The sequence below is a fragment of the Triturus cristatus genome, chromosome 3_2 (genome assembly GCF_964204655.1).
Source record: "Triturus cristatus chromosome 3_2, aTriCri1.1, whole genome shotgun sequence".
Lineage (NCBI taxonomy): Eukaryota > Metazoa > Chordata > Amphibia > Caudata > Salamandridae > Triturus > Triturus cristatus.
This window is the reverse complement of record NC_140584.1, coordinates 1,161,921,656-1,161,946,636: the sequence shown is the minus strand read 5'-3', so window position 1 is coordinate 1,161,946,636 and position 24,981 is coordinate 1,161,921,656. Positions and strand designations below refer to the sequence as shown.

At 46.0% G+C, this 24,981-nt stretch overlaps 1 protein-coding gene across 4 annotated transcripts in view; it reads right to left on the bottom strand.

Annotated features, from left to right (window-relative positions):
- The window catches only part of LOC146859332 (uncharacterized), a 497,958-nt gene that overhangs the window by 82,146 nt on the left and 390,831 nt on the right, over window positions 1-24,981 (bottom strand). For all 4 annotated transcript variants that reach the window (XM_085650008.1, XM_085650007.1, XM_085650010.1 and 1 more), the window contains 3 exons: window positions 20,025-20,150; window positions 11,296-11,402; window positions 2,558-2,701 (listed from right to left, as the gene is read on the bottom strand). In XM_085650008.1, coding sequence (XP_085506134.1) covers window positions 2,558-2,701; window positions 11,296-11,402; window positions 20,025-20,150 — 377 coding nt within the window. The remainder of the gene's footprint in view (window positions 1-2,557; window positions 2,702-11,295; window positions 11,403-20,024; window positions 20,151-24,981) is intronic.

The window sequence follows — 24,981 nt, the reverse complement described above, 5'->3', positions numbered from 1 at the left end:
CGAATTGAAAGCTGTGAGGAAGGATTTCCTGATTTTGGATAATGGTCAGAAGAGGAAGATGAAGCCGGTGTATCTGAGGTATGGAGAGCGCCCAATGGTGGTTGGTGGTGAAGATGGTTGTAGTGGTCCGATGTTGATGACAAATGAAGATTTGATTCGAGTTCATTAATGTGACATTGGAGCAACTTCAGTGAATGCGATAATTCCTAGAGAGCTTCAGGTAGGAGTGGGTAATTCTGGTTTGTTCTCTGGTGTATGCAGGGTCATTGGTGTGTCAACATCATTGTATGCCTGCGTGGTTAGAAGTTTATATGATGTCCTTTACCAACGCGTTGATTTCTCTAGTTATTCCTATTCACCCATTTCTTGTCCCATTAGCACACATTTTGTTAGTTTGTTTTTCAATTTGTTGTTTTGTGTATCTGTCTTCTGCATTGTGAAGGAAAAGAATGTGTTATGCCTTAATCTGTATAATCCTGGAACACAGCTCTGTGTTCTAGGATTCCCAGGTTCAATCTGGTCTGAGATTTTACCTTTGATTTGGGTTCTGTTGTTGAATTTGAATAAAGGTTTTTGAACTTGCACCCATGTCCTGGTCATGAGGCAAACTGCAACAGCTTGCTTTTCTGGATATGGTGACAGTTGAAAGTGAAGTTAATAAGATATTGGTATCAAAGTCTGGCAGAAGGTCCTTTAAAAATCTAAAATTACAATTTGTAAGCTTGAACTTGTCTGCAACTTATCCAAATTAAAAGATATCATTTTTTGTAAGTGACATTTTTATGAGGAGTTATAAATAAGTTCAGCTCTTGTGCAAACGCTCTGCAGAAGTTCAAAAGCTGAAGCTAATTCAATAACCAAGATACTGCTCCTTATCTGAATATACTGAGAGTATCTAAAGGCTTCCAAAATGTCCTCGTTGTTTGATAATACATTTGCTGTAATAAGGCTTTAATGTTGCTGATATTGTTCCCTGCTATGTTTTATTTGCCAGCAATTTCACACCCAGATTGCTAACTTTATGAATAATTATTTCAGTGCCACAATTTTGCTTTGTAGCTCTTAACTAAAAATGTTAGGAAGGGATTTCTGCTTCTTTGGTGAATTCATTCTTTTAAAATAAATCACTGTCGTCCCAATCACCTTCAAATCAGTGTTCAACTTCGTTACTAACGTTCTTAACTACTTTAGTTAATTTTATTTTTAAAGTTGTTCTATAGGTCCCGGTTGTTATTTATGTTGGGATTCTCATGATATAATGAACTCTCTGCCACATTTCTGAAGCTCCTCATCTTTTTGCAAGAACCAGTCTAATAGCCAACTCATCGTCTTCTTGGTGGTGCTCCAAGACATGATGACAACTGCCTTGTCATCTGAAAAAAGTCAGTACCATATTACAGATGCATATTTCAGGGATTCTTCATAAGTAAGAAAAACATTATCCAGCCAAAAAACCTATCATAGATCACTATATGTGTGAAACATGTTAATGAAGAACATTCATACATCACCATACATTTAATGGAGACATAATTTTAGAAAAAAATTCAAATTATGTAATAGTTTAAAGCATACTACTGGTCAAGTACATGTTTGTTCCTGTTCCTCCTGTGATATACCTCTGAAACTGGGATAGCTCAGTGCTGAACTCAATTACAGTTTTAATGTGATCAGAGACTGACGTGAAGAAGCTAGCTTAGATGAATGAATACATCATCAAATAGTAGCATCCTTGATTGTTAAACCTGTGATGATCTGGAGGAGTTGAAAACCATATAGACTTGTCACATTTTTAGTAATGTTTTAAAAGAACTGGTCTCAAATATGGAACATCAAGCTATTTTTGAGAATTGTGTCTGATGTTGGGTGGAGAGGCTTCCGTATACTGAGCTATGTAAGGACAATAGAGTGTTTCATATAATTTCAGTGGATTTTTATTCTTTTGTTATCTCTAATATCTAGTATCACTCAGAACATGATCAAGAATTTTGCCAATAATCGTAAACATGTCTGTTTTATGAAGTGTTTCATACTACACTTATGTTGTTTCTAAACACTCCAAATAACATTTTGAACTGGATAAAACTAGCACATGTTATCAAGTTACTGACTTCTAAATGATGAAATTCTGACTTTGAACCATTTGAAAGTTTCACCAGCCCACTCACTGATCTATCTTGAAAGCAATAATATCCTTATTTTATTAGCAATAAATTCCAACAATAATTTGGACAGCTCCATTCAATTATTTTCTGTAGAGCCATAAGGGACAAGAATGTTGAGGTATTAGGGTTACTATAACACAGGGTGTAAAAAAAATCAAAACAATTTAGCAAAGTATTTTAAGGTACAGTGGATTATGCATTGCACCTATTTTTCTGACCCCCTCTTTTAGTGGGATTATTACTTGATCTCAAATGCGAGGTAAGATAATGTTGCTTACTTTCTTACTAGATCCAACACTGCAGAAAATATGTCAAACGCACACTTTGTAATCCAAGATGTATTTCCTAATATTCAACCGAGTGTTCTTTCAGTGCAGTGACTAACTACTTACCCTGGTACCACTGGCCATGCAGCATCAAGATCACCTCTCTTCAGCGCCAGGGTGAAGGTGATCCCATTCAGTTCATAGAGTTGTGAAATGATGTTTGAGCTTAAGGCCTGGTTTAAAAATGGGTTCCGTGCATAGTACCACTCCCTGAAATGATAGATATCTCAAGTTATGTTTTACAATTGTTTGCAATATGACAAAATGCCAGTGGGTAGCTTCAAACAAAAATAGTGTGTACCAGATCCTTTATAAAACTAAATCCCAGCATCAAAATGTTGTTGAGCCTACTTAGTATGGGACAGGAAGTAACATTTTGAAACTGAGAATGTGTTGAATGTAAATATATCTGTGTCACCGTTCCAGAGCATTATCAGTATGGCTGCGGCAGAGGGCGGATAGTTGTGATATGAAAAGGCAGCATATTCCACATACCCTCAGCAGATATGGTACCAGAATATAATTGTTTTAATGTCATCTGACAAAAATACTGTGTCCTAAAAATTGTCTACACCCATTGAGACTATATTTTACTAAACAATATTTAGAACACAATATTATCGCTCACAATATTCTTACATACAACTCCTCTGCAATAGATGCATGTCACAATATCCCTTATATAATTTCCAGAATATTGACTACCATAATATCAAGAAGGTAAGTAAACATAGATAATTATAGGTTTACTATGCTCAACATCACATCCTCATACCTTGAAGATATATAGATACTTTGATGTGGAATTAAGACTAGCAAATCTGTACTTACTTATGCATAGTTACCTTCATGTTATTATAGTAGTTGATCTTCAAGACACTATATGATGGCAGCATAATACTTAACATTCAATATTGTGGTGGATTACCTTAGCAACAAGTTCACAAATCTGTAAATCCTGCCCAACCCCCAAAGACTGATATACCTGTTACTCCTGCCTCACTCACCAGCTCCGAGATATTATTTTCCTGCCACCTCGTATTCTTGGTGAGCGTGCTTCTGTTCAGTAGAAATACAGGCATCTCAAATGTTACTAGAATTTGTATTCACTATAACATCTACTATTTACACTAGGATCAGCATCAGTGTTATTGGTAACCCTGGTACGATTGCTGGCAGTAACACTAGTAGAGTGAGCCCTAGTTGCTGGCAATGAATTCAAGGGTTGGGTAAGAGTCTACGTTTGTACTACTGTTATTGAATCTACTCTCTGTAGTATATGTTGAGCTTCAGAGCATATCTGGGCGGTGAACGTTTGAGCTCCATGCATTTGGCCTATGGACAGCTGTGAGACCGGCCTCGCGGCGTTGCCCTCTCCATCATCCCGCCAACCTGCAACCACCCTCAAGACACGACATCTCCGACTCCGGCCGCCCCAGCCACCCCGATCCGTGGGCCGGCCAGAGGCCTGACAAGACTCAACACCTACCACGCATGTCCAACCGAGGGAGCGGGAACCCTCGAGCCAGACCCAGAGGCGCCAGCCCAGTCACACCTCGGGACGCCTTCCCCGGGAGGACTCAATCGGCCACCAGGCCCCTGGGGAGCAGGCGCCTCCCCTGCCGAGCGTCTGGGGTCCCTCCCAGACCCACCTGAAAAGACCAAAGAAGTGAGCGGCAGGAAATCCCGCTGAACCCCCTCCGTCACCCCAGGCCCCTCTCTGCGAGCACTCCGGACTTCAAAGAGCCAGCGGAGTATAACAAGGGGTGCCAGAGAGATGAGGGCAGAGAAGACCTGGAACCATCCGAGCCTGCAGACGCTGTCGCGGCTCCTGAATGCTGAAGTCACCTGGGCCTGCTGAGTGACTCGCGGCCTCTTGCTATTGAACCATCTGAGCCCTGCGGACGAGGTCGCGGCTCCCGAACACTGAACCACCTAGGCCTGCTGAGTGACTCGCGGCCCCCAGCTATTGAACCAACTGAGCCCTGCTGACGGAATCGCGGCTCCCGAACTTCGACCACTCGTGCCTGCTGAGAGACTCGCGGCGCTCCCCTTGAGGACGACTCGGTAAGAGATCGCCCAGAGACACGACACCCTCCAGCTCGAGGATTGTGAGCTTTCCGCAGGGTATTTCGCAGAGACACTATCTTGAAAGACTGTCCCGCTACCCCCATTCCCCACGACCGATTTGTGGTACGTTGTGCCACTGCTGTACTGCTTGCATCTTGGATCATAAAGATCCCTTGAAATCATCGATAAAAGAACCTGTCGTCCTACAAAGAATACGTGTGGTGTTACTCTGTTCGTAGTGTATCTCAGGGTGTGCGCGCCTGGCTCGGCCTACTTGGGAGAGGTGGGTCGCAGGGGTGGGCAAGACGTGTATCGAACCCCCCTCCGGCGAACGCCTTTCCAACATTTGGTGGCAGACGACGGGATCCGAGCCGACACCGAAAGAGAGCGTGCAGTGAACGACTGACGCACTACCAAACAGAGATGGAAGGAGAAACCTCCCTGGGTGCCGCAGGTACCGAAATAAGCTCACCGTTCCGAGAGGATCAATTGGACTATTACACGCATAGAGAATTAAAACAGTTTTGCAAAGACCTTGGCATCGCTACCACCAGACTAAGCACAAAAGAAGACTTCCAGAAAGTACTGAAAACCTGGGTCGAGACGGGGGCGCCCCCTACCCAAATGGAAGGAAACTCTACCCATGAACCACCAAGCATCCCGGCGAGAAACAACGGGCCAGAGGGGAACCTGTCCCCCGAGGAACTAGCGGACCGAGAGAGAAGCCGCAACCACGAACTTGAACTGGCAAAACTAAAAATCGAGGGAGAAATAAAACCGGCAGAGAAGAAGTTGGCCGTCGAGCAGTTACGGCTACAAGGGGAACTCGAAGAGAAGAGACTCCAAAGGGAGCACGACGAAAAGAAACTCCAGCTAGAACATGAGCGCGGCCTGAAGGAGATTGAGTGGCGGGCTAGAAACGAAAAGTCACAGCCGCCCGGGAATCCACCGTCCGCTCCCACCGGGGAAACCAAAGTTCACATCCCCAAGGATGTGGTAAAAGAGTATTACAAGAACGACGATATCCAGCAGTGGTTTAAGGCCTACGAAGTCGCCATGACCTCTCACCGAGTCCCGCAGAAGGATTGGGGGGCTGGCCTATGGGGCCGGTTCTTAAGCGAAGGAAGAGACACTCTGCTAGATCTGCCCTCCGCGGTCATGAACTCCTACAGCCACATGAAGGAAGCCCTCGTGGGCCGGTACGGACTCACCCCCGAAATGTACCGACAACGATTCCGAGATTGCAAGAAAATACCGGGCACCACGTGGGTAGAATACGTGAACTTTTACAGCCGAGCCTTGGACGGGTGGATCAAGGGCAGCAAGGTCTCCACCTTCGAAGAACTGTTCGATCTGATTGCCTGGGAACATTTAGCGGCCAATTGCTTTATAGAACTGCGCCAGCATCTCCTGGACAGTAAACTCACCGACCCTCGGAAGCTGGCCGCTGAGGCTGATCGTTGGGTGAACACCCGGGCCACCCGGGGCCCCGTGGGGGACTACGGCCGCCACAATCAAGGCCCCCCCCACCAGAGGGGCGGAGGGAACCACGGCCGGCCAAGAGACTTCCCCGGGGGGTCCTTCACCAGCCCCCCCAGCAGCCCACCAGCGGCGGGTTCGGCATCGTCCCCAGCAAGCACCGGAGCCCCAGGACGACCAGGTCCACGAGCTAGGATCACCTGCTTCCGCTGCCAACAGCCCGGGCACTACGCCAATGACCCACAGTGTCCCCAGTATCAGCGAACCACAACGACCAACCCCACGGCCCGGCAGATGGCCTCCGTGGCTCTGGGGGAAGAGATGGAAGACTCCGAGGAATGGGAACCGGCGGCCATGGCCCTGGTCTCCCTTGGTGATCGAGAAATGGTCCCCGGGACACCCTTGCCCGCCAACACAGAAAAGTACCGACAGCAGGTGACCATCAACGGCCACCGAGTCGAGGGACTCCGCGACACCGGGGCGAGTGTCACCGCGGTCCACCGCAGCCTAATTTCAGAAGACCAAATCCTAACCGGGGCCTTCTGTCCGGTCGTATCCTCCGACAATTCTGAGAGCCTCTGCCAGATGGCGCTGGTGCCCTTCGAGTGGGGAGGGGTCTCCGGAGAACTGAAGGTAGCGGTCCGGACCTCGCAGCCCGTAGACTGCCTCCTGGGCAACGACCTGGAGAGTTCCCCGTGGGGGCAAGTAGAACGAAGAGCCCACCTAGAGATGATGGGCCTACCAGAATGGGTCTGCGCCACCACGCGCTCCATGACCGCACGATTGCCTCTCCCCAAGGGCGGTGAAGCCCTCTTACCGAACACTATCCCCGAGAGCAGAGACCCCCTACCAGAAGCGTACAACCCTCCTTCCGAGGGAGAAGGAGACACTAACCCAGGGGAAGGACCGGAACCTTCCGCCCCAGAGTCCCTGACGGAGCTCGAAGAAATGCCCGAGATGGCCCAGTGGCGCTGTGAAGGGGGGCCCTCCCGCGAAGAGTTCTGCCAGGAACAGGCCACCTGCCCCTCCCTCGAGGGACTTAGACAACAAGCCAAAGCCCAGGCCGCCGGTGACCGAACCGGAACCCATTGGATCTATTGGGACAATGGCCTCCTATACAGCGAGCAAAAGACCGCCGAGCTAGGCGCAGCACGGGTACTGGTAGTACCCCTGCGGTTCCGGAGCCTCCTCCTGGGCCTGGCCCACGATGTACCCTTGGCAGGACACTTAGGCCAAGACAAGACATATCAGCGAGTGGTTACCCACTTCTATTGGCCCCAGATGCGAGCGAATGTAGAAGTACACTGCAAATCCTGCCTCACGTGCCAGGGCAGTGGGAAGAGTGGCGGAAAACGCAAAGCTCCCTTACAACCGTTCCCCGTTGTGAGTACCCCGTTCGAGCGGGTCGGCATCGACATCGTGGGACCCCTGGAGCCGAAGACCGCCCAGGGCCACAGATTCATCCTTGTCCTGGTGGACCATGCCACCCGCTACCCCGAGGCCATCCCCCTCCGCACCGTGACGGCTCCCGTGGTGGGCCGGGCTCTCATGGGGATCTTCTCCCGTGTCGGATTTCCCCGCGAGGTTGTGAGTGATCGCGGCACTAACTTTATATCCCGCTACATGAAGTCCCTGTGGCAGCAGTGCGGAGTCACGTATAAGTTCACGACCCCCTACCACCCCCAGGGCAACGGCCTAGTGGAACGCTTCAACCGAACCCTGAAGGGAATGATCCTGGGCCTCGAAGAGCCCCTGCGCCGGAAATGGGACGTCCTCCTCCCTTGCCTCCTGTTCGCATACCGAGAAGTCCCCCAAAAGTCTCTGGGGTTCAGCCCCTTCGAACTGCTGTACGGACATCCCGTCCGAGGGCCCCTGAGCCTGGTCAAAGAGGGCTGGGAGACAAGCCCCCGGGGTCACCCCCTGACGTGTTCCGCTACATCCTGGCGCTCCGCAACCAGACGAGGAAGTTCAGAGAACTCGCAGAGTCTAACCTCGAGGCCAGCCAAGCAGAAATGAAGCGCTGGTATGACCAGAACGCAACCCTGGTCGAGTTCCAGCCGGGCCAGCAGGTTTGGGTCATGGCTCCGGTGAAACCCTGCGCCTTACAAGACAAATGGACTGGTCCCTTCAAGGTGGTCGAGCGGAAGAGCCAGGTCACGTATCTGGTCGACGTACAGTCCCCACGGAACCCCCTCCGGGTCCTCCACGTGAACCGTCTCAAGCCCCACTTTGTAAGGACGGAATTAAGTTTGCTACTGGCCACCGATGATGGGGCGGAAGAAGACACCGAACCCCTGCCCGACCTCCTGTGCGCTAAAGAACTGGATGGTTCCGTGGAGGGAGTGAAACTGTCGACCACCCTCACTCCCCAGCAGTCCGACGACTGCCGCCAGCTGCTCAGACAATTCGCAGACCTCTTCTCCCTCATTCCCAGGGTTACCGACTGGTGTGTCCACGACGTGGACACCGGCGACAGCCTGCCTGTGAGACACCGAGCCTACCGGGTACCTGACCGGGTCCGCACCTGCATCAAGACCGAGGTACAGAAGATGCTCAGCCTGGGAGTGATCGAACCCTCCGACAGCCCCTGGGCCAGCCCGGTGGTTCTGGTCCCGAAGGCGGCTTCCCCAGGGGTCGCCCCCGAACTAAGATTCTGTGTGGACTATCGGGGGCTCAATGCGGTCACCCGCGCAGACGCTCACCCTATTCCCCGAGCCGACGAGCTCATCGACCGCCTGGGGGCCGCCCGGTTCCTCAGCACTTTCGACCTGACCTGCGGATACTGGCAGATTGCTCTCACGGAGGGAGCGAAAGAGCGCTCTGCCTTCTCCACGCCAGATGGCCACTACCGCTTCAGGGTCATGCCGTTCGGGATGAAAAATGCCCCAGCCACGTTCCAGCGGTTGGTGAACAAGGTCCTGACCGGACTCGAGGAGTTCAGCGCAGCGTACCTTGACGACATCGCCGTATTCAGCTCTCAATGGCACGAGCATCTCCAGCACCTCCGACAAGTACTAATGGCCCTGCGCCAAGCTGGCCTAACAGTGAAAGCCAGCAAATGCCAGCTCGGGCAAGGCTCCGTGGTCTACCTGGGCCATCAGGTGGGCAGCGGCCAAGTCGCCCCTCTCCAGCCGAAGATCGACGCCATCAAGTCCTGGGAGCCCCCCACCACGCAGACAGAGGTTCGGGCCTTCCTGGGCCTTACGGGGTACTACCGGAGGTTCATTAAAAATTATGGTAGTATCGCGGACCCTCACAGAGTTGACCTCCAAAAAGCTCCCGAAGAAGGTGCAGTGGACCCCCCCGTGCCAGCAGGCGTTCGACGCCTTGAAAACCGTCATGTGCACCGCCCCTGTACTCAAGGCCCCCGACTACTCCCAAGAGTTTGTGGTCCAGACCGACGCATCCGAACACGGCATCGGGGCCGTGCTCTCGCAGTTCGACGACAAGGGCATTGATCAGCCCATAGCCTTCATCAGCCGAAGGCTGCTGCCGCGAGAGCAGCGTTGGAGTACTATAGAACGAGAGACCTTTGCCGTAGTCTGGGCCCTCAAGAAACTACGGCCCTACTTGTTCGGGACCCATTTTCGGGTACAGACGGACCACCGGCCCTTGCGGTGGCTAATGCAGATGAGGGGGGAGAACCCCAGGCTACTACGATGGTCCATCTCTCTCCAAGGGATGGATTTCACGGTCGAACATCGCCCCGGGACGGATCATGCCAACGCCGACGGCCTGTCCCGGTTCTTCCGCTTCGGCGAGGAGAACCCCCCAGTGGATGGGTAGTTCTCCACGCCTTTCAGCTGGGGGGGACGCGTGTGAGACCGGCCTCGCGGCGTTGCCCTCTCCATCATCCCGCCAACCTGCAACCACCCTCAAGACACGACATCTCTGACTCCGGCCGCCCCAGCCACCCCGATCCGCGGGCCGGCCAGAGGCCTGACAAGACTCAACACCTACCACGCATGTCCAACCGAGGGAGCGGGAACCCTCGAGCCAGACCCAGAGGCGCCAGCCCAGTCACACCTCGGGACGCCTTCCCCGGGAGGACTCAATCGGCCACCAGGCCCCTGGGGAGCAGGCGCCTCCCCTGCCGAGCGTCTGGGGTACCTCCCAGACCCACCTGAAAAGACCAAAGAAGTGAGCGGCAGGAAATCCCGCCGAACCCCCTCCGTCACCCCAGGCCCCTCTCTGCGAGCACTCCGGACTTCAAAGAGCCAGCGGAGTATAACAAGGGGTGCCAGAGAGATGAGGGCAGAGAAGACCTGGAACCATCCGAGCCTGCAGACGCTGTCGCGGCTCCTGAATGCTGAAGTCACCTGGGCCTGCTGAGTGACTCGCGGCCTCTTGCTATTGAACCATCTGAGCCCTGCGGACGAGGTCGCGGCTCCCGAACACTGAACCACCTAGGCCTGCTGAGTGACTCGCGGCCCCCAGCTATTGAACCAACTGAGCCCTGCTGACGGAATCGCGGCTCCCGAACTTCGACCACTCGTGCCTGCTGAGAGACTCGCGGCGCTCCCCTTGAGGACGACTCGGTAAGAGATCGCCCAGAGACACGACACCCTCCAGCTCGAGGATTGTGAGCTTTCCGCAGGGTATTTCGCAGAGACACTATCTTGAAAGACTGTCCCGCTACCCCCATTCCCCACGACCGATTTGTGGTACGATGTGCCACTGCTGTACTGCTTGCATCTTGGATCATAAAGATCCCTTGAAATCATCGATAAAAGAACCTGTCATCCTACAAAGAATACGTGTGGTGTCACTCTGTTCGTAGTGTATCTCAGGGTGTGCGTGCCTGGCTCGGCCTACTTGGGAGAGGTGGGTCGCAGGGGTGGGCAAGACGTGTATCGAACCCCCCTCCGGCGAACGCCTTTCCAACAACGGCACAGTGATATTATGTCTCTAGTGTGGTGTATTTGTGTGACAAGTGAAGTGATGGATGTCAGCTTAGGTGGACGTTTGGGAGATATTTAAATGGCCCAGTTATGATTATGGAAGGCTTGGTTTGCTTTTATATGATAATTTTAAAATAAATTGAATTGGCCCTCTCTGGCGTAGCGTTCTTTTGCCACTAAATAAGAAGCAGAGCATTCCCTTAGTGTCACTCAGTAATACACTCTAAGCATGTATGGTGTACATGTATTAGTCTCTATATCTCCATCAACATTCCCAAATTGCCCATCAGTTTGTCAGCTTCTATAAGTACAGAAATCAAAAAAAGCAGCACCCAGGAAGTGCCATATTCGCACCTTGCTATCCCTATCTCCATGAACCCCAGCTGAATAGATTCTGCCAGCTGTTGGTGGGCCAGGCAGTATCTGATGAAGGATCGCCCTCTGCCAGTAGAAGTCTTAAGCTGCAAGGTAAAGAAAAAACACATTTTTTTTAGAACAACATTTCATAAAAATAATGCATAAACAGTATTTTTATTAAAAATGGCAAACACATTTATTTGTAATGTTAACTTAAAAAAAATTGACACTAATTGAACAGTAGGGGCTTATTAAGAGTAAAAAGGTCCACAGGATCGTCGTACTCATGGTAGCGGTCTGACCACTCTCACCACTGCGGGCCCGCCCGCACTATTCCTGTGGTGGTCGGACTGCCACAGGACCGCCACGTCCACTGGGATCCAAGATCCGGCAGTGGTGGTGCAGCAGTCAGAAGCAGTAAAATGCTAGCGGTGCCACTACAGCAGCACCTAGCATACTAGGAGTTGCCTGTCCACCGCCCATTTCATGGTGGTGAGAGCGCCATCAAAAGGGTGGCGGTGAGACAACTAAGGGGGCCTAACAGGACCCCCTGCCATTCCTGGCCTGGGGACACATGCAGGGGGCACATGTTGCGCCCCCCTGGAATTGCACCCACATTCCTGAACAGTGTGGCAAACATGACATAGGGCATGCCACACCCTGCAGGAATGTGCAGTTGGCGCTCCCATGGTGCCGGTCTGCATTTTAGGTTCTCCTATGAGCCTAACATACCACTGCCGTGAGCCAACTGCTGCACCCTGGATTCAACTCTGAATCTAGGGGGCGACAGGCTTGGCAGTCCTCCTGTTAGCGTGGCGGGCCAACAGGAGGACTACCAAACTCGTAAAAAGGCCCTTACTGATTGACAGATAAAAAATAGAAACACTAAAAACATGGAGGTTGAAAAAAAGGGTTTAAACCAGCTGACTCTGTCCTGGAGTTTCTGCGTGATGGCCACAAGATGGGGATGGAGGTAAAAGCAATGGGCTCTGGTTTTTTATCCCGCAGCTCTCTCTGGCTACCATTATGGATCAATCTCTTGGACATCCAGATAGCAGCCTTCACATGGATCATCTCCCCATCTCTGATGCAGGGGGCATGGACACAAATTTGATGTATTATTTATGCAACATGAGGATCCCTTCCTACTCCCACTTCTTCTCCTCGATGTTCCTCCCCCAGTCATCCTCTTCCTCTGTCCACATCCCACTCCTCTTCCTCTCCTTCTAACATCATGCAATCCCGAACCAGCAGATTCCTTCTGGTGGCATCCCTCTGGATAACCCTACACCATCTGAATAAAGTAATACCCTCGCCTATAATCTTCTATGCAATTCCAAAAAAAAAATGTAATTGCAAGCAACTTGAGAGACAGTGGAGGAAAGATTTTTCACACGGGAAAAAGCAAGTGTATCGCGATGCGCTAGAACTATACAAATCAGAGATTATCAAAGCACAATCCAAGTACTATGAAGCAAAAATCTTATAAGCACCTAATATCCCACGAGAAATTTTTTAAATTTTTAAATCCTTGATCACCCCTCCAGGCACCACAGCTACTCACACTGATTTACAAGGACGATGCTATGATATAGCAGAGTTCTTTCATGATAAAGTGCAGGCTATCTTCTCTGCCTTTCCTTCAGTGGACAATTCCTCCTTTGATCCTCAGATGGAAGAAGAACAAGCGTTTGCAATGCAATAGGTCTCGCATTTGCGAGAGTTTGAGCTATTGGAATTGTAAATGACAATGTCTTTTATTTATGTGTTGATTTTTAAAACAGATAAATAAAAGGCATTGTCATTTACAATGCCAATTGCTGAAACTCTCGCAAATATGAGACCTACTGAATTGCAAATGCTTGTCTTTAATTACTGTCAGGGCTGGACCTGGCCCATTTAAAGTCCTGTGCGTGTTGGCAGTAGAAGAACCGTTGTAACATTTGACATAATGTGCACCCCCTCATCGCTGAGAAAACAGTGAAACGTCAACAGCACGCAAAAATAATCTCTAAATAAAAAGGGAGGCCAAGGAATGGGAACAAAGCACGTGTTTTGAATGCCAACAATAAACAATAGTCCAGCTTCTGCCATCACAGGAGCCCCCATACTTCGGGGATAAACTGCTTAATGCATTCCCCCCCCCCTTGTTCATCGGCACTGCTCTACTGATACTGCTCGCCGTTGGTTTAGGCCTAGCTCAAGCCAGGCACTAAGGTCAGCCAACAACCCTGGTGCTGCTCCTGTAATATCATTCCCTACGCTCGTAATCTGCAATGCAGGAACAGCGCGTTGTCTCAGAAGACAATCATGACAGAGCGATTTGAAATGTCCATAAAATAGTTGGCATTGGTGCCCATCTTAAACCGACACATCACTGTTGTTTAAAGGCGAACATAAATTTTACAGGACGGGCATCCTATTAATTGATCACTATTATTAATTACAGTTTCGTTTCCGGGCTATTACCTCCAAGCTATCGCTGGGCATGTGTTTTTTTAAGTGACAATGTACAAAATCTTTATACAGTGAAAGTGAAAAGCAAGCACACAGGGCCAAAGGGGCTGTGTATTTTCTGCCACCCCTCAAAACGTTCATTAGCCAATACCATGCGTAATTACATTTCCTAGTCCAACCAATAACCCAGCATTCCTCTGCTGCCATTACTCATCTACAGCTCACTGCACCGTAATATCAAATTTCCACCGGAAGCCCCTCTGACCTTAGCGCGTGCCCCTCAGTGTGGGCTTCTAAATGTGGAAAGCGGTTTATCTGTCTGGCCATCAGATAAATCTTTCAATAGTATATCTGTGCACCAGGAGCAGGCAGGGTGAGTGTGACGAGCTTCATATGCGCATGCGCCGAAAACATTCCTAACGGAAGACATTTACAAAATGCAAACATATTTATTCAGATTTAGTAAATACTACACCCAAAGCCAGTGCCTGTACATTCCAAGACCTCATACTAACAAGGACATTGGCAAAGCCCAAATGGATATGCTGCACGATATGTGTGGATACACAATCACATACGATTAATACAGACGAAATAACTAGAGGCACATATAGAAACAAGATAACCCACACAAAGGCACACACGCAATCCCGTAACTCTTACAGGCACTCATCCAAATACATATACGCCACGCACAATGCGCTTGAAATCAAAACCCAGGGAGAGAAGCTGTGCGACCACAGAGCCTTCCCAAGCTGCCTCAAGAACAAGCTTTCAATGTTACTATATTATAGGTTAAGTTGCCAGCGAAAATGTTTCGTAAGACTCCGATCCAGCCTGCACCAGCGCTCTTCAATCGTCAATTGCCTTTGCAGCCATAAATTGGGTTATTTTGGTGTTCTCATGCTCAAAATTGCCTCTTTTAAAACCTTGTTTTAATAGAATTCGCCTGGAGCTTCATTCTCCTGACGCCCACCTAAAAAAACAAGCCGGAAGTCAGGCGCCCTTTTGTTGCTCAGAATTACACTTTACGCCAACAATAGCCCACACGGAACCTCCAACGGGGCTGGCATGTCGTCGGAAGCGGGACAGGAGATGTGCACATTGCGTGTGTGCACGTGCGTGTTCACGTGCGCGTACACGGCTCAAATCCTCCAAAAGCCTTGCGCGTGCCCATCTCCTGTCCCACTTCCGAGGCAAGTCAGCAACAATAGATCTCGCTGGCGATAGCGCTTCGTGCTGCGTTCGCCAGGCGAGACCTAAAACTTAAATCAGTCTCCCCTAAAGATCAGGCACCCCCCACGGTGTTGTGTAAGGTTGCCTCAGAGGTAGCCCCTGTCATCGCAACACTTATTAATTCTTCACTGGTAGCCGGTAGGGTTCCCTCATTATGGAAGCAAGCGATGGTTAAAGCCCTGCTGAAAAAGCCAGGATCAGACCCGGAAGTAATGGCCAATTACCGGCCAATTTCCCTGCTCCCAGGAATAGCCAAAATAGCGGAGAAATATGTTAACACTATTCTCTCCTCCTATTTGGAGGAGCATGATTGCTTGCATCTGACACAGACCGGCTTTAGATCTCTACAGGGCACTGAAACGGCCCTGATTGCGGTAGTGGAGGAGGCAAGAAAAATCATGGAATCAGGAGGATCAGCTGCAATAATCCTCCTTGATCTTAGTGCGGCTTTCGATACTGTTAACCATCGAATCCTTATCTCCAGATGTCATGAGATGAGGGTGACTGGAACCGCACTGAGATGGATAGTCTCCTTTTTGGAAGGCCGTACATTCCAGGTCTTTGAGGATAACGTGACTTCCAAGAATAGAATATGCCTTTGAAGAGTGGAGTGCCTCAGGGCTCTTCACTAAGCCCCACTCTTTTTAATATCTATATGAGTCCATTAGCCAAAATAGTGGAGGTGTTTGGAATTCAAATTGTCACATATGCCGACGACACCCAGTTGATAGTCTCCCTCACAGATCCAGAACAGCCTGGAAGCAATCTCTCCAGATGTCTGGAGGAAATATCAGTCTGGATGAAACAGTTGTGTCTTCAGTTAAATGGAGCAAAAACTGATCTTATGCTGTTGGGTAGACCTCTGCCTCCAAGCCTGCTTCTCGCGTGGCCTAGCTGTATGGGAAACACGCCTACACCTAAAAATCACATTAAGAGCCTAGGAGTTTGGCTTGATGCCAAACTTGCCATGAAGATACAGGCTAAAAAGGTAGCTGGGTGCTGTTTCGGGATACTGAAAACAGCGCGGAAAATCTTGCCTCTTCTTCCATTCAAGGCAAAAAAACTGCTTCTCCAAGCATTAATTCTGTCACGTCTGGATTATGCTAATGCCCTCTATTTGGGAGTCCCTCAATCAACAATAAGCATACTTCAGAAGGTTCAGAATTGTGCGGCAAGAATTCTCCTGCAAATTCCGCGGAGAGAATCAGCTAGAGGAGCAATTAGACAGCTGCATTGGCTTCCTATTGCAGAAAGGATCAAATTTAAGGCCCTCTGTGTTACTCACAAGATCATGGCTGCTAAGGGCCCACTAATCCTTCGGAGGATAGTTTCCCCATACTGTCCCAGATGGTTCCTTCGCTCCGGAAATAAACGCCTGGCCAAGGTTCCTAGAATTTTCAAGTCCAGAAGTGGAGGCCGTTGTTTCTCCTATGTTGCCTCCAGAGCTTGGAACACCCTCCCAGAATTTATCCGTATGGAGGAGGAATATCTTCCCTTTCGGAGACTTCTAAAGATGTATCTATTCCCAACTGGTTAATCAGTCTGCTCCTCTGGTTATTGGTTCTTAGCGCTGGGGGGCCTATGGGTAGCCATGCACTTTATAAATGCTTCTTTCTTTCATTTCATTTCCAAACGTAAGTGAGGCTAGATTGTACTCGGCCCACCACCCACTTCTCCATAGTGCAATGAAACGCAAGACAATGAATCATAACACTTATCATTTCACTTTGAAATCCTGTTTATTCCTTCTGTGCATGCCAAGAGTTATGTTCATCTAGGCTGTCTACTCCCCAAAAATGGCAAGACATATTGTCTATGATCAACTTGATCAGCTTGTCCCTCACATATTAACTCTGCAAATGTGTTGCAAATAATCCTCCATGCCCATCCTCCGATGCAGGCAAAATACCAAAGTCATGCGCCTGCCCCACCCACAGCACAACAACTTTAGCCAATGGAAGCCAGCAAAATGAGCATAGAGGAGGAGAGCTAAAGGTGTGTGTGCCAGAACACTTTGCATAACCAGGTTGTTTTTTCAAGAATTATGAATTAAATTCCTCAACCACAAATAACACAGCTATCTCCTCAGTGGACAATTAGATTCTACTACCTCCCTCCTACTGCATAGAAGAACAGAGGACAACTGGCTAAAAGAAGTGGGCCTAAGGAACCCCTGAACTGTTCTTAATGGCTCAAAAGGACAGTTATAGTCACTATAGAAACAAAGATAACAAAGCTATCTTATTGATGCAGCAAATGGCTTTCAAATATTCTTTAAATCTTTGAAGAACTAGAACGAATGCCAAGGATGTACTTTGAACTCTGCTGTCTCATCTTAACGGTGTGTAAGCAGATTGTTTAACATAATCACCAAACCAACATTGCATAAACTGATATAACATAACATGGTATAGAAGAGCCACATAAAATAGTATAACATAACATAAAAATAACAAAACATAACAATAATATAACTAAATGATATACCTACAGTATTAAAATGTAAGATATATTTATAAAATAAAATAGCAGATAAAATAGCAGAAACAGCTTTATTCCTTTATTTTACTACCTGTTGAACAGGAGATGGGTTGGGGGGTAGAAAGGATCAGTTGAACATTGATTTTTCGTATAGGAAGTGAGGCCACTAAGTGTGAGTTCATGTTGTGTATGAAAATGTTCCCAAAACAACTAATTGTGTAGCTTTTAAAGAGAGGCAGCAGGAATATCACCTGACAGTTGAAAGACTACATAAGAGGTAGGATTACAACAATTTACTTAAAAAAACATCACTTCAAAGTAAGCTTACCGGAGAAAATTAAGAAACTTCTGGAAGATTTACGTGTGCCGTGGATGTAGTGTTGCAGTAGCATTTCTGCCACAAGAGTCTCCTGATCCAATGTTTTTTTCTGATTCCCATTAAGAATATACTATACATATAGCAGAAATAATCCTGCCTAACAATCCAATTCCAATGCCAAATAAGTCTTGCACTGGAAGGTTTACTACACAAAGAAGTCTTGCAACAGAAGATTTACAACTTTCTTTCCAAAAAAAGGAATTCCCTTTACCACCAAACTGTAAGGATGCCTTTGATGTTGAAAAAGTGTTTTGAAATAACACACTTCTGACACGTCATAAGCTACCACACAACATTAAGCCACCCGAAAACACCCCATAGATAATCATACCATATTTTGATTGAAAGAAACACATCATACTGAAGTGGATTATTTGAGCCGTACCATAGATGTAAGTCACTTAGCTCAACTTTTTCCATCCACAGTGATGGGAGCCCATGAGGTGCCAGTCTACGACAAAAACCCTTTCAAGAGGTGCCATGAAGGCAAAATCTTTATACCTGCAACACTCATCCAGAAAGACTCTCCTCCGGATTTGTAATCTAAGACATGTGTTTCCTCTCATATTGGGGGGTGGTGGAAGTCCTCATTACAATTAGTGTAGTAGTAACAGGTTGAAAATCATCACGGTTCAGATATTGTTTGCACAGCGTCTCAGGTCGGTTATTGTGTCCACTACTTCCTGTTACAGAGATTAAGGGTCTTATTATGAGTTTGGCGGTGCGGGAGTGGGACCACTCCACTCCAGCACCGCCAAACCCATGTTTGAACCGCCCACCAGATTAGGATTTTTGTCCTGTCTGGCGGGCTGTTCTTTGGTGATCCCAGAGCTGTGCTTATGAAATAGGCACCGCAATGAGAACATCAGTGGCAGTACCTGCACGGCATGGACTGCTGCAGTCCATGCCATGCAGGTACTGCTGTGCATGCACATAAGGTGGGCACATGTTGTGCCCCCATGTGTGCATCCAAAAGACATGAGGCACAAGGGGGCTCTGTAGGGCTCCCTATGTTTCCACACGCCACACTTTTCATGGAGGTCGCACCACCATGAAAAGTGTAGCGGTGAGGAAACTTGTAATATGCTTGGCGGGGCTGCAGCAGCCTGCCAAGCATATTGAGGGTTCAGGATGACCGCGCAACTGCTAGGGAATAGCAGTTCCCTTGCAGCCCCACCACCCTAGTCATAATAGGGCAGACAAGAGAACGCCACCATGAGGTTGTCGGTCTGGGGACTGCCAGACTCATAATGAGGCCCTACAGCAGACTGATGTGCGAAAATTGTATTTGTGATAATGTTTTGCACATTATTGCCACTACCACACAATTTTCCAAGCCCAGTTTCCTCCAGGGGAAAACACTAGAGCAAAAATTGGGAGTCAGCTAATTCTGTAATGGGCAAAACTGGATGAAAAACATGATTGTGCCTAATTGACTTGGAATGAGACCATAAAGTTCTCTAACCAAACTTATTTGTAGACAACAGAGCAAGGAAATTCACACGCTGGTGTCTGCTGATATGAACTCAAATCTCTTGGTATTATAAGTATAGACAATGTTCTTGTTATCACTTACCACACGATCGTGGTATGGACTATCGAAAACATTCTGGCACACTAATATCGTGAACAATATATCGAGGGACAGATTATCGAAAAGTAGGGGCATATGGAGAAGTATAGATTTATTATTTTTAACTATATATCTTGATATAGTGTTAGGTATAGAAAACCTATACATACTTGTTAATATTTTGTCCCACAATATTCTGTAGTCAATATGCAGGATCCATACCCACTGACCTATCATCCATGCCAAGGGAATAAGGGTGCAGTATTGCACCAGAACTTTGACACACAGCTGGATGTGGATGAATCTTCAATTAGAAGTTATCTTTATGATAAGCGTGTGGTTGTGTTGTATTATTCATGGTCAAAGGGTGGACACTATACACAGGCACTTGATGCAATTATTGTCTCCTGTCTTTTACACTCCTCTCTTTTAATTTTGCTTCTGGAGGCCCTTGCACCATAGAAAATGTTCTAGGATAAACTCCTTTAGATGTCTTATGATAGCTATGATGTACCACATATCAGTTGCAACAATGACTCTTGCTAAAATATGACAGACATGGAATGAAAGGGAAGTAAATGACAAATAATGGACTTTTACCTCTGTTACCGAGTTGACAAACTCAATTCCCTTATGTCCTTCTTTAATGTTGCTGAAGCGTAAACTGAAAAAGTCCCAGTAGTCTCTTCTTGCTCCGAAAAAGCTTTTCTTCTCCTTTAGGTCACACTTAATATGTGGGGAACAAAATCAAATGGTAACCAGCTTAATATTATATACAGTTTTTGTGATGATATAGACTTGTCCACATTCAGTGGAAAAGCACATGTTATCCAATGGTTTTGTCTCTTTTATATCTACTCAGGTAATCCATCAAATCAGGTCATATTAGATTAAAATGATGGAGCCAATTCACAGATCTAATCTGAGATAAAATCCTAAACTTACTACTTTTGGTATTCACAGAAGGCATTTAGTAGCAGTAAAGTTAGGACTCCTAACTTTACTACTACTAAACTGAGACAAAATCCTAACTTTATGACTACTAAATGCCTTCTGTAAATACCAAAAGTAGTAAGTTTAGGATTTTATCTCAGATTAGTTCTGTGAATAGGCCCGCTGTTATTTATTTAAAACAGAATTCCAAATGTTTACTATTTTACCAGATCTAACAGTTGCATCATGTAAGGATGATCATGCATTAATGTGTTCTTAGATTTACATTATTGCACCTACAGCATCTCAGATATCCACTTAATGTCTACTTTTTAACCATTGTACAGGTATTTAACAATATTAGTTGACTTCATGAGGTCATGCAGTTGTTGAGTGACTTAAATTCATCTCACATTTACTACATGGGTATTTTGGTTTATACATTGCTCATTTGCTTATAACCCCCTTCGTGCAAAAATAGTAAGAACTTCATGCCTCCAAACTTAACACTTTTGAATAATGTTCTGAAGTCAATGAGAGCCTTTCAATATAGAGCAATGGGTTGGAATATTACCCTGACGGACTATCAGTTGTTAGACCTATTGAAAGCATTCCTTCCATCACCTTTTGTGTGATCGATGAAACACCCTAAGTGGCCAGTGATGGTGTTCCCTTCTGGAGGGGCCTTGCCTAACAGTTTGGAATGGACTGTTCTGATGAGCAAGGTCAGTATTGATTTGCATAGGATGAGTCTTTGTTTAGAATGGCACATAGTCGAAAAACCGATGAGTTGGAATGATACCCGAGTGATTGTCAGCGGTTAGACTATCTGCATGCATTCCTCCCATTACCTTTTGTGCAAGTGAGTTAGTGTAAAGTTAGCCTCCACAGGGTGTGAGGACTGGCCAGGCTTAAAAATCACCTAATTAAACCCCCCATCAAAACTACCTGAGGTCATTCTATATCAAGAGAGAAATACTGACTGAAAAATACTCTTTTCTCTTCATTCAGAAAAACGCACATGAAACACTCTACATTTTAAGGTCTAGCAAGAAATAATGTGCAGAATGTTCATTTCAAAACAAAAGTGTAAAAAAGTACAGGTTCTGAATTATTACTCTCTGTTTGGAAGTATTTTTCTAGATTTCAATAATTTGGTCTATAACCTACTCAAGCATAGATTATAATGTTCAGTACACGCATCTGCACTGTGTAAGGGTGTTGCACGTTAAAATTCGTTCAGGAATATCACTGGGCAATAATACTGTGAAAAAACATATTGTGATGTCCAGATCCTGTTCAGAAAATTGGGGGAAATATTATCACAGGTAATAATATCATTCTTTTTACTTTGCTTAATGTATCAATGTATATAATATTGTTTTCTTTCATATCCTTGATTGTAATTTTTTTCTTTATGTTTGTAAGTTTTTTCCCCATATATATTACAGTTATATGTTTACTTTTAAATAGAAATATTTTTACTTTTTGGGCTGGATTATAGTAGCATTTATGGCATTTATTGTGTTATTTCGTAACATAATTCAAGTATTTAAATTACATTTTTTTGGCATTCATATAGCTTTTGTGGGTATTACGTTTGTAGAAGAATGGGGTGGGAAATGTTTTAAAATGTATATTTTTAAATGTCTTGATGTATGAATTTTAAATTGATTAAGTCATTTTGCAAATATGTAAATCAAGTATTTGATTTTTAAAGGAAAATTAATGTTTCCTTACGTCTCAATTCAATTCAAATCATCTGTCTTTATATAGCGCAGTGCTACCAAACAGACCTCTCCCCGCGCTGACTGCAAACAAACCCACCACGGTGTTGTGCAGAGACCAATTACCTCAAACCACTCTAGAAGAGGTGAGCTTTTAGAAGTTTCCTGAAGCAAACTTCCGAATGCTGACATCTGAGAGAGGTTGGGAGAGCATTCCAGATCATGGGCATAAGGAATGTGAAGGAGCGGCCTCCACTCCTCATTTTTTTTATCTTCAAAATGGCAAGTAGTCCCTAATCACTTGATCGAAGAGACATTCCTGGAGCATATGCGGTGAGAAAGTTCTGAATGATAAGTGGGCCTATTCCCTGATATGAGTGGGAGATCGCACCCAGTTCTCTGTTCTGATGTCAAGTTGGAAATTTAAAAGTCATATCAGATTTAAAATGCCTGTGCTTCTGGATGTAAACACGGACATGGATTGAAGGTGCCAATTAAATGTTACCCAACGTTTGGGTTTAAATGATCAATACTGTTTTTTTTTGTTCACTGTTCACTTGGTTGCTTGTATTTAAGTCTCTCTTCTACTTTATCAAAGAACTTTGTACGTCTGCAATTTAACTGAGTTTCTGCAGGATTGAAGCATAACTTTACTGCCCACCTGCAGGTCCTGGTGCCACTCTGTTTGAATATTGGGCGAACTAAAGTGCGTCTTATGTCCTTTAGACTAGGGCAGATGCAGATGACATGCACAAGGTCCTCATTTCCTGTTCCACAAAGGTGGCAGGTATGGTCTCCCTGTATCCTTTTCCAAGGCGGCATGTGCGGCAGGATTGGAAAAAATGGAAGAGAAGGATGAGTCTTCGCATACTTGGATGCTCCTATTAGCTAGGAAAGCTTCCAGCCACTTAATTTTATCCCATGTTATGCCTACAACCAACATCCTTTGAATGAGGATGGGGTGAGACCGTGTCAAAGGCTGCACTTTGGTCAAACATTATTATTGTCGCTGAGCCGCCTTGATCGAGAATGGAGCAAAGTTCTTCGGTGGCTGCCAGCAGTGCGGTCTCCGTACTATAACCAGGTCTAAAGCCCGTCTGAGTGGGGTTGAAAACATCAGGACCTTCCAAAAAGCTGGACAGATGTTTATTTACATGCTTTTCTAGTAGTTTACTCACTACTGGGAGCAAAGAGATGGGTCTTTAGGGATCAGCCAGATCGGAATTTGCCGTCAAACCGGCTTCACTATTTTATGTTTCCATATTTGAGGAATATGCCCAGTTTCTAGTGAGTGATTAAGGATGTTCAAGTGAGAGGATAATAGGGAAATGCCAACTTGGTCCAGGATATCCGGAGGGACCGGGTCCAAAGGAGAGTCTGATTCTATAGATGCAAGGGTAGATCCAATAGTTTTCTCTACATTGATTAGGTTGGAATGGAAGTTCAACACATTTTCCAATGTTACTTAGGCTTGAGAGAGAATAGTACATCTGACTTCATAGAAATCCAGTGTTTTACTGTGTGATAGTTGATATATAATACTCTATAATACATTTTTCAAATCTTAAAAGATAATATAATATTCTTAAATTAAATGGTATGTTTTGAAAAGGTTTTAGCAAAGTAAAATTAATTATGGTGTTGTATTTTAATATTTGACATTATATTTAATATATTATGTACATTTCATATATCATTTTGTTTTTATCTTTTTCCTTGGTGATGTTGCAGTTTTCTGGGAGTATTTAAAAAAATATATATTTTCAGGTTTTGTAGGGAATAAAAGGATTTGATATGTATTTTTGGGAGGGTTGTGTTTTGTGATTAGATATATTTAGCATTGTTTACGATTTGTATTACATGGAGCTGGTGCTTGTGGGTTTTGAAGTACCATTTTTTTCAACGACTTCAGATATTGCACTCTAAGTATTATTTGATTATTTCTAATGTTTCTAAATATGATACTTGTGAGCTTTGATTTAATTTGCATTCAATTGTATTCTATTATTTGTTTAGACATTTCAACATATTAATTGATTTTATATCGTTCAGATATTTTTATTTGGAGTTTTATATGAATAGTTTATATTATTTCAGAATTATTAATAATAAATTGTAAGAAATGGGGTTGTTGGTTGACTGGGATGTGAGCCCAGTGTAAGAAATGGGCTGTGTCTGACTGGGGTGTCAGCCCTGATGAAGCAGCATCCACAATCCTTGTTTGGGTGAGGCACAAGCCAACCCAAAATTAACCTTTGCACAGCCCTCTTGTAGCTTGGCTGAGAGCAGTCAGGCTTAACTTCGAGACAAAGTGTAAAGTATTTAAGCAACAATTCAAATAGCAATAAAGTGAAATTACCACTCACAGAGGATCCCACACCAGATTAGAAACATAGAGTATGTTTTAATAAATAAAACAAGACAATAAAAACAAAAATCCAATCAGGAGAACCGAAGATATTTAATTTGAAAGATTTTAGTAAAGATAGTGGCAAAAAGCAGAAAGCGCCAACTGTGGATATCTGGTTGTGCCAGGCCAGGATAAAGTCACAGGTTCAGACTGACTGTGGTGGAGCATGGCCCGGCTACAGGGCCCCCTTTAGGCTCGCTGAACAAAGTATCTTAAATCCTGGTTTGCGGAGCATTGCAAGGATCCGCTTCGAAAATGTGTCCCACAGACGGAGCGATGCGTCAGTTTTGGAGAGGCTGCGATGCGAGGTACTGCATCATCATCGAAGATCTCATTGATGAGGGTTTTCGATGCGAAGTCCAGCACTGAGGCTACATTGCACAGTGTAGGTGATGCATTGGTTCCGAGGTGCTGTGAGACTGTGATGTGGAGTCCATCGACAAGGGAAGCGAGGGCCTGCACCGATGATGCGTCGAGCAGCAGCAAT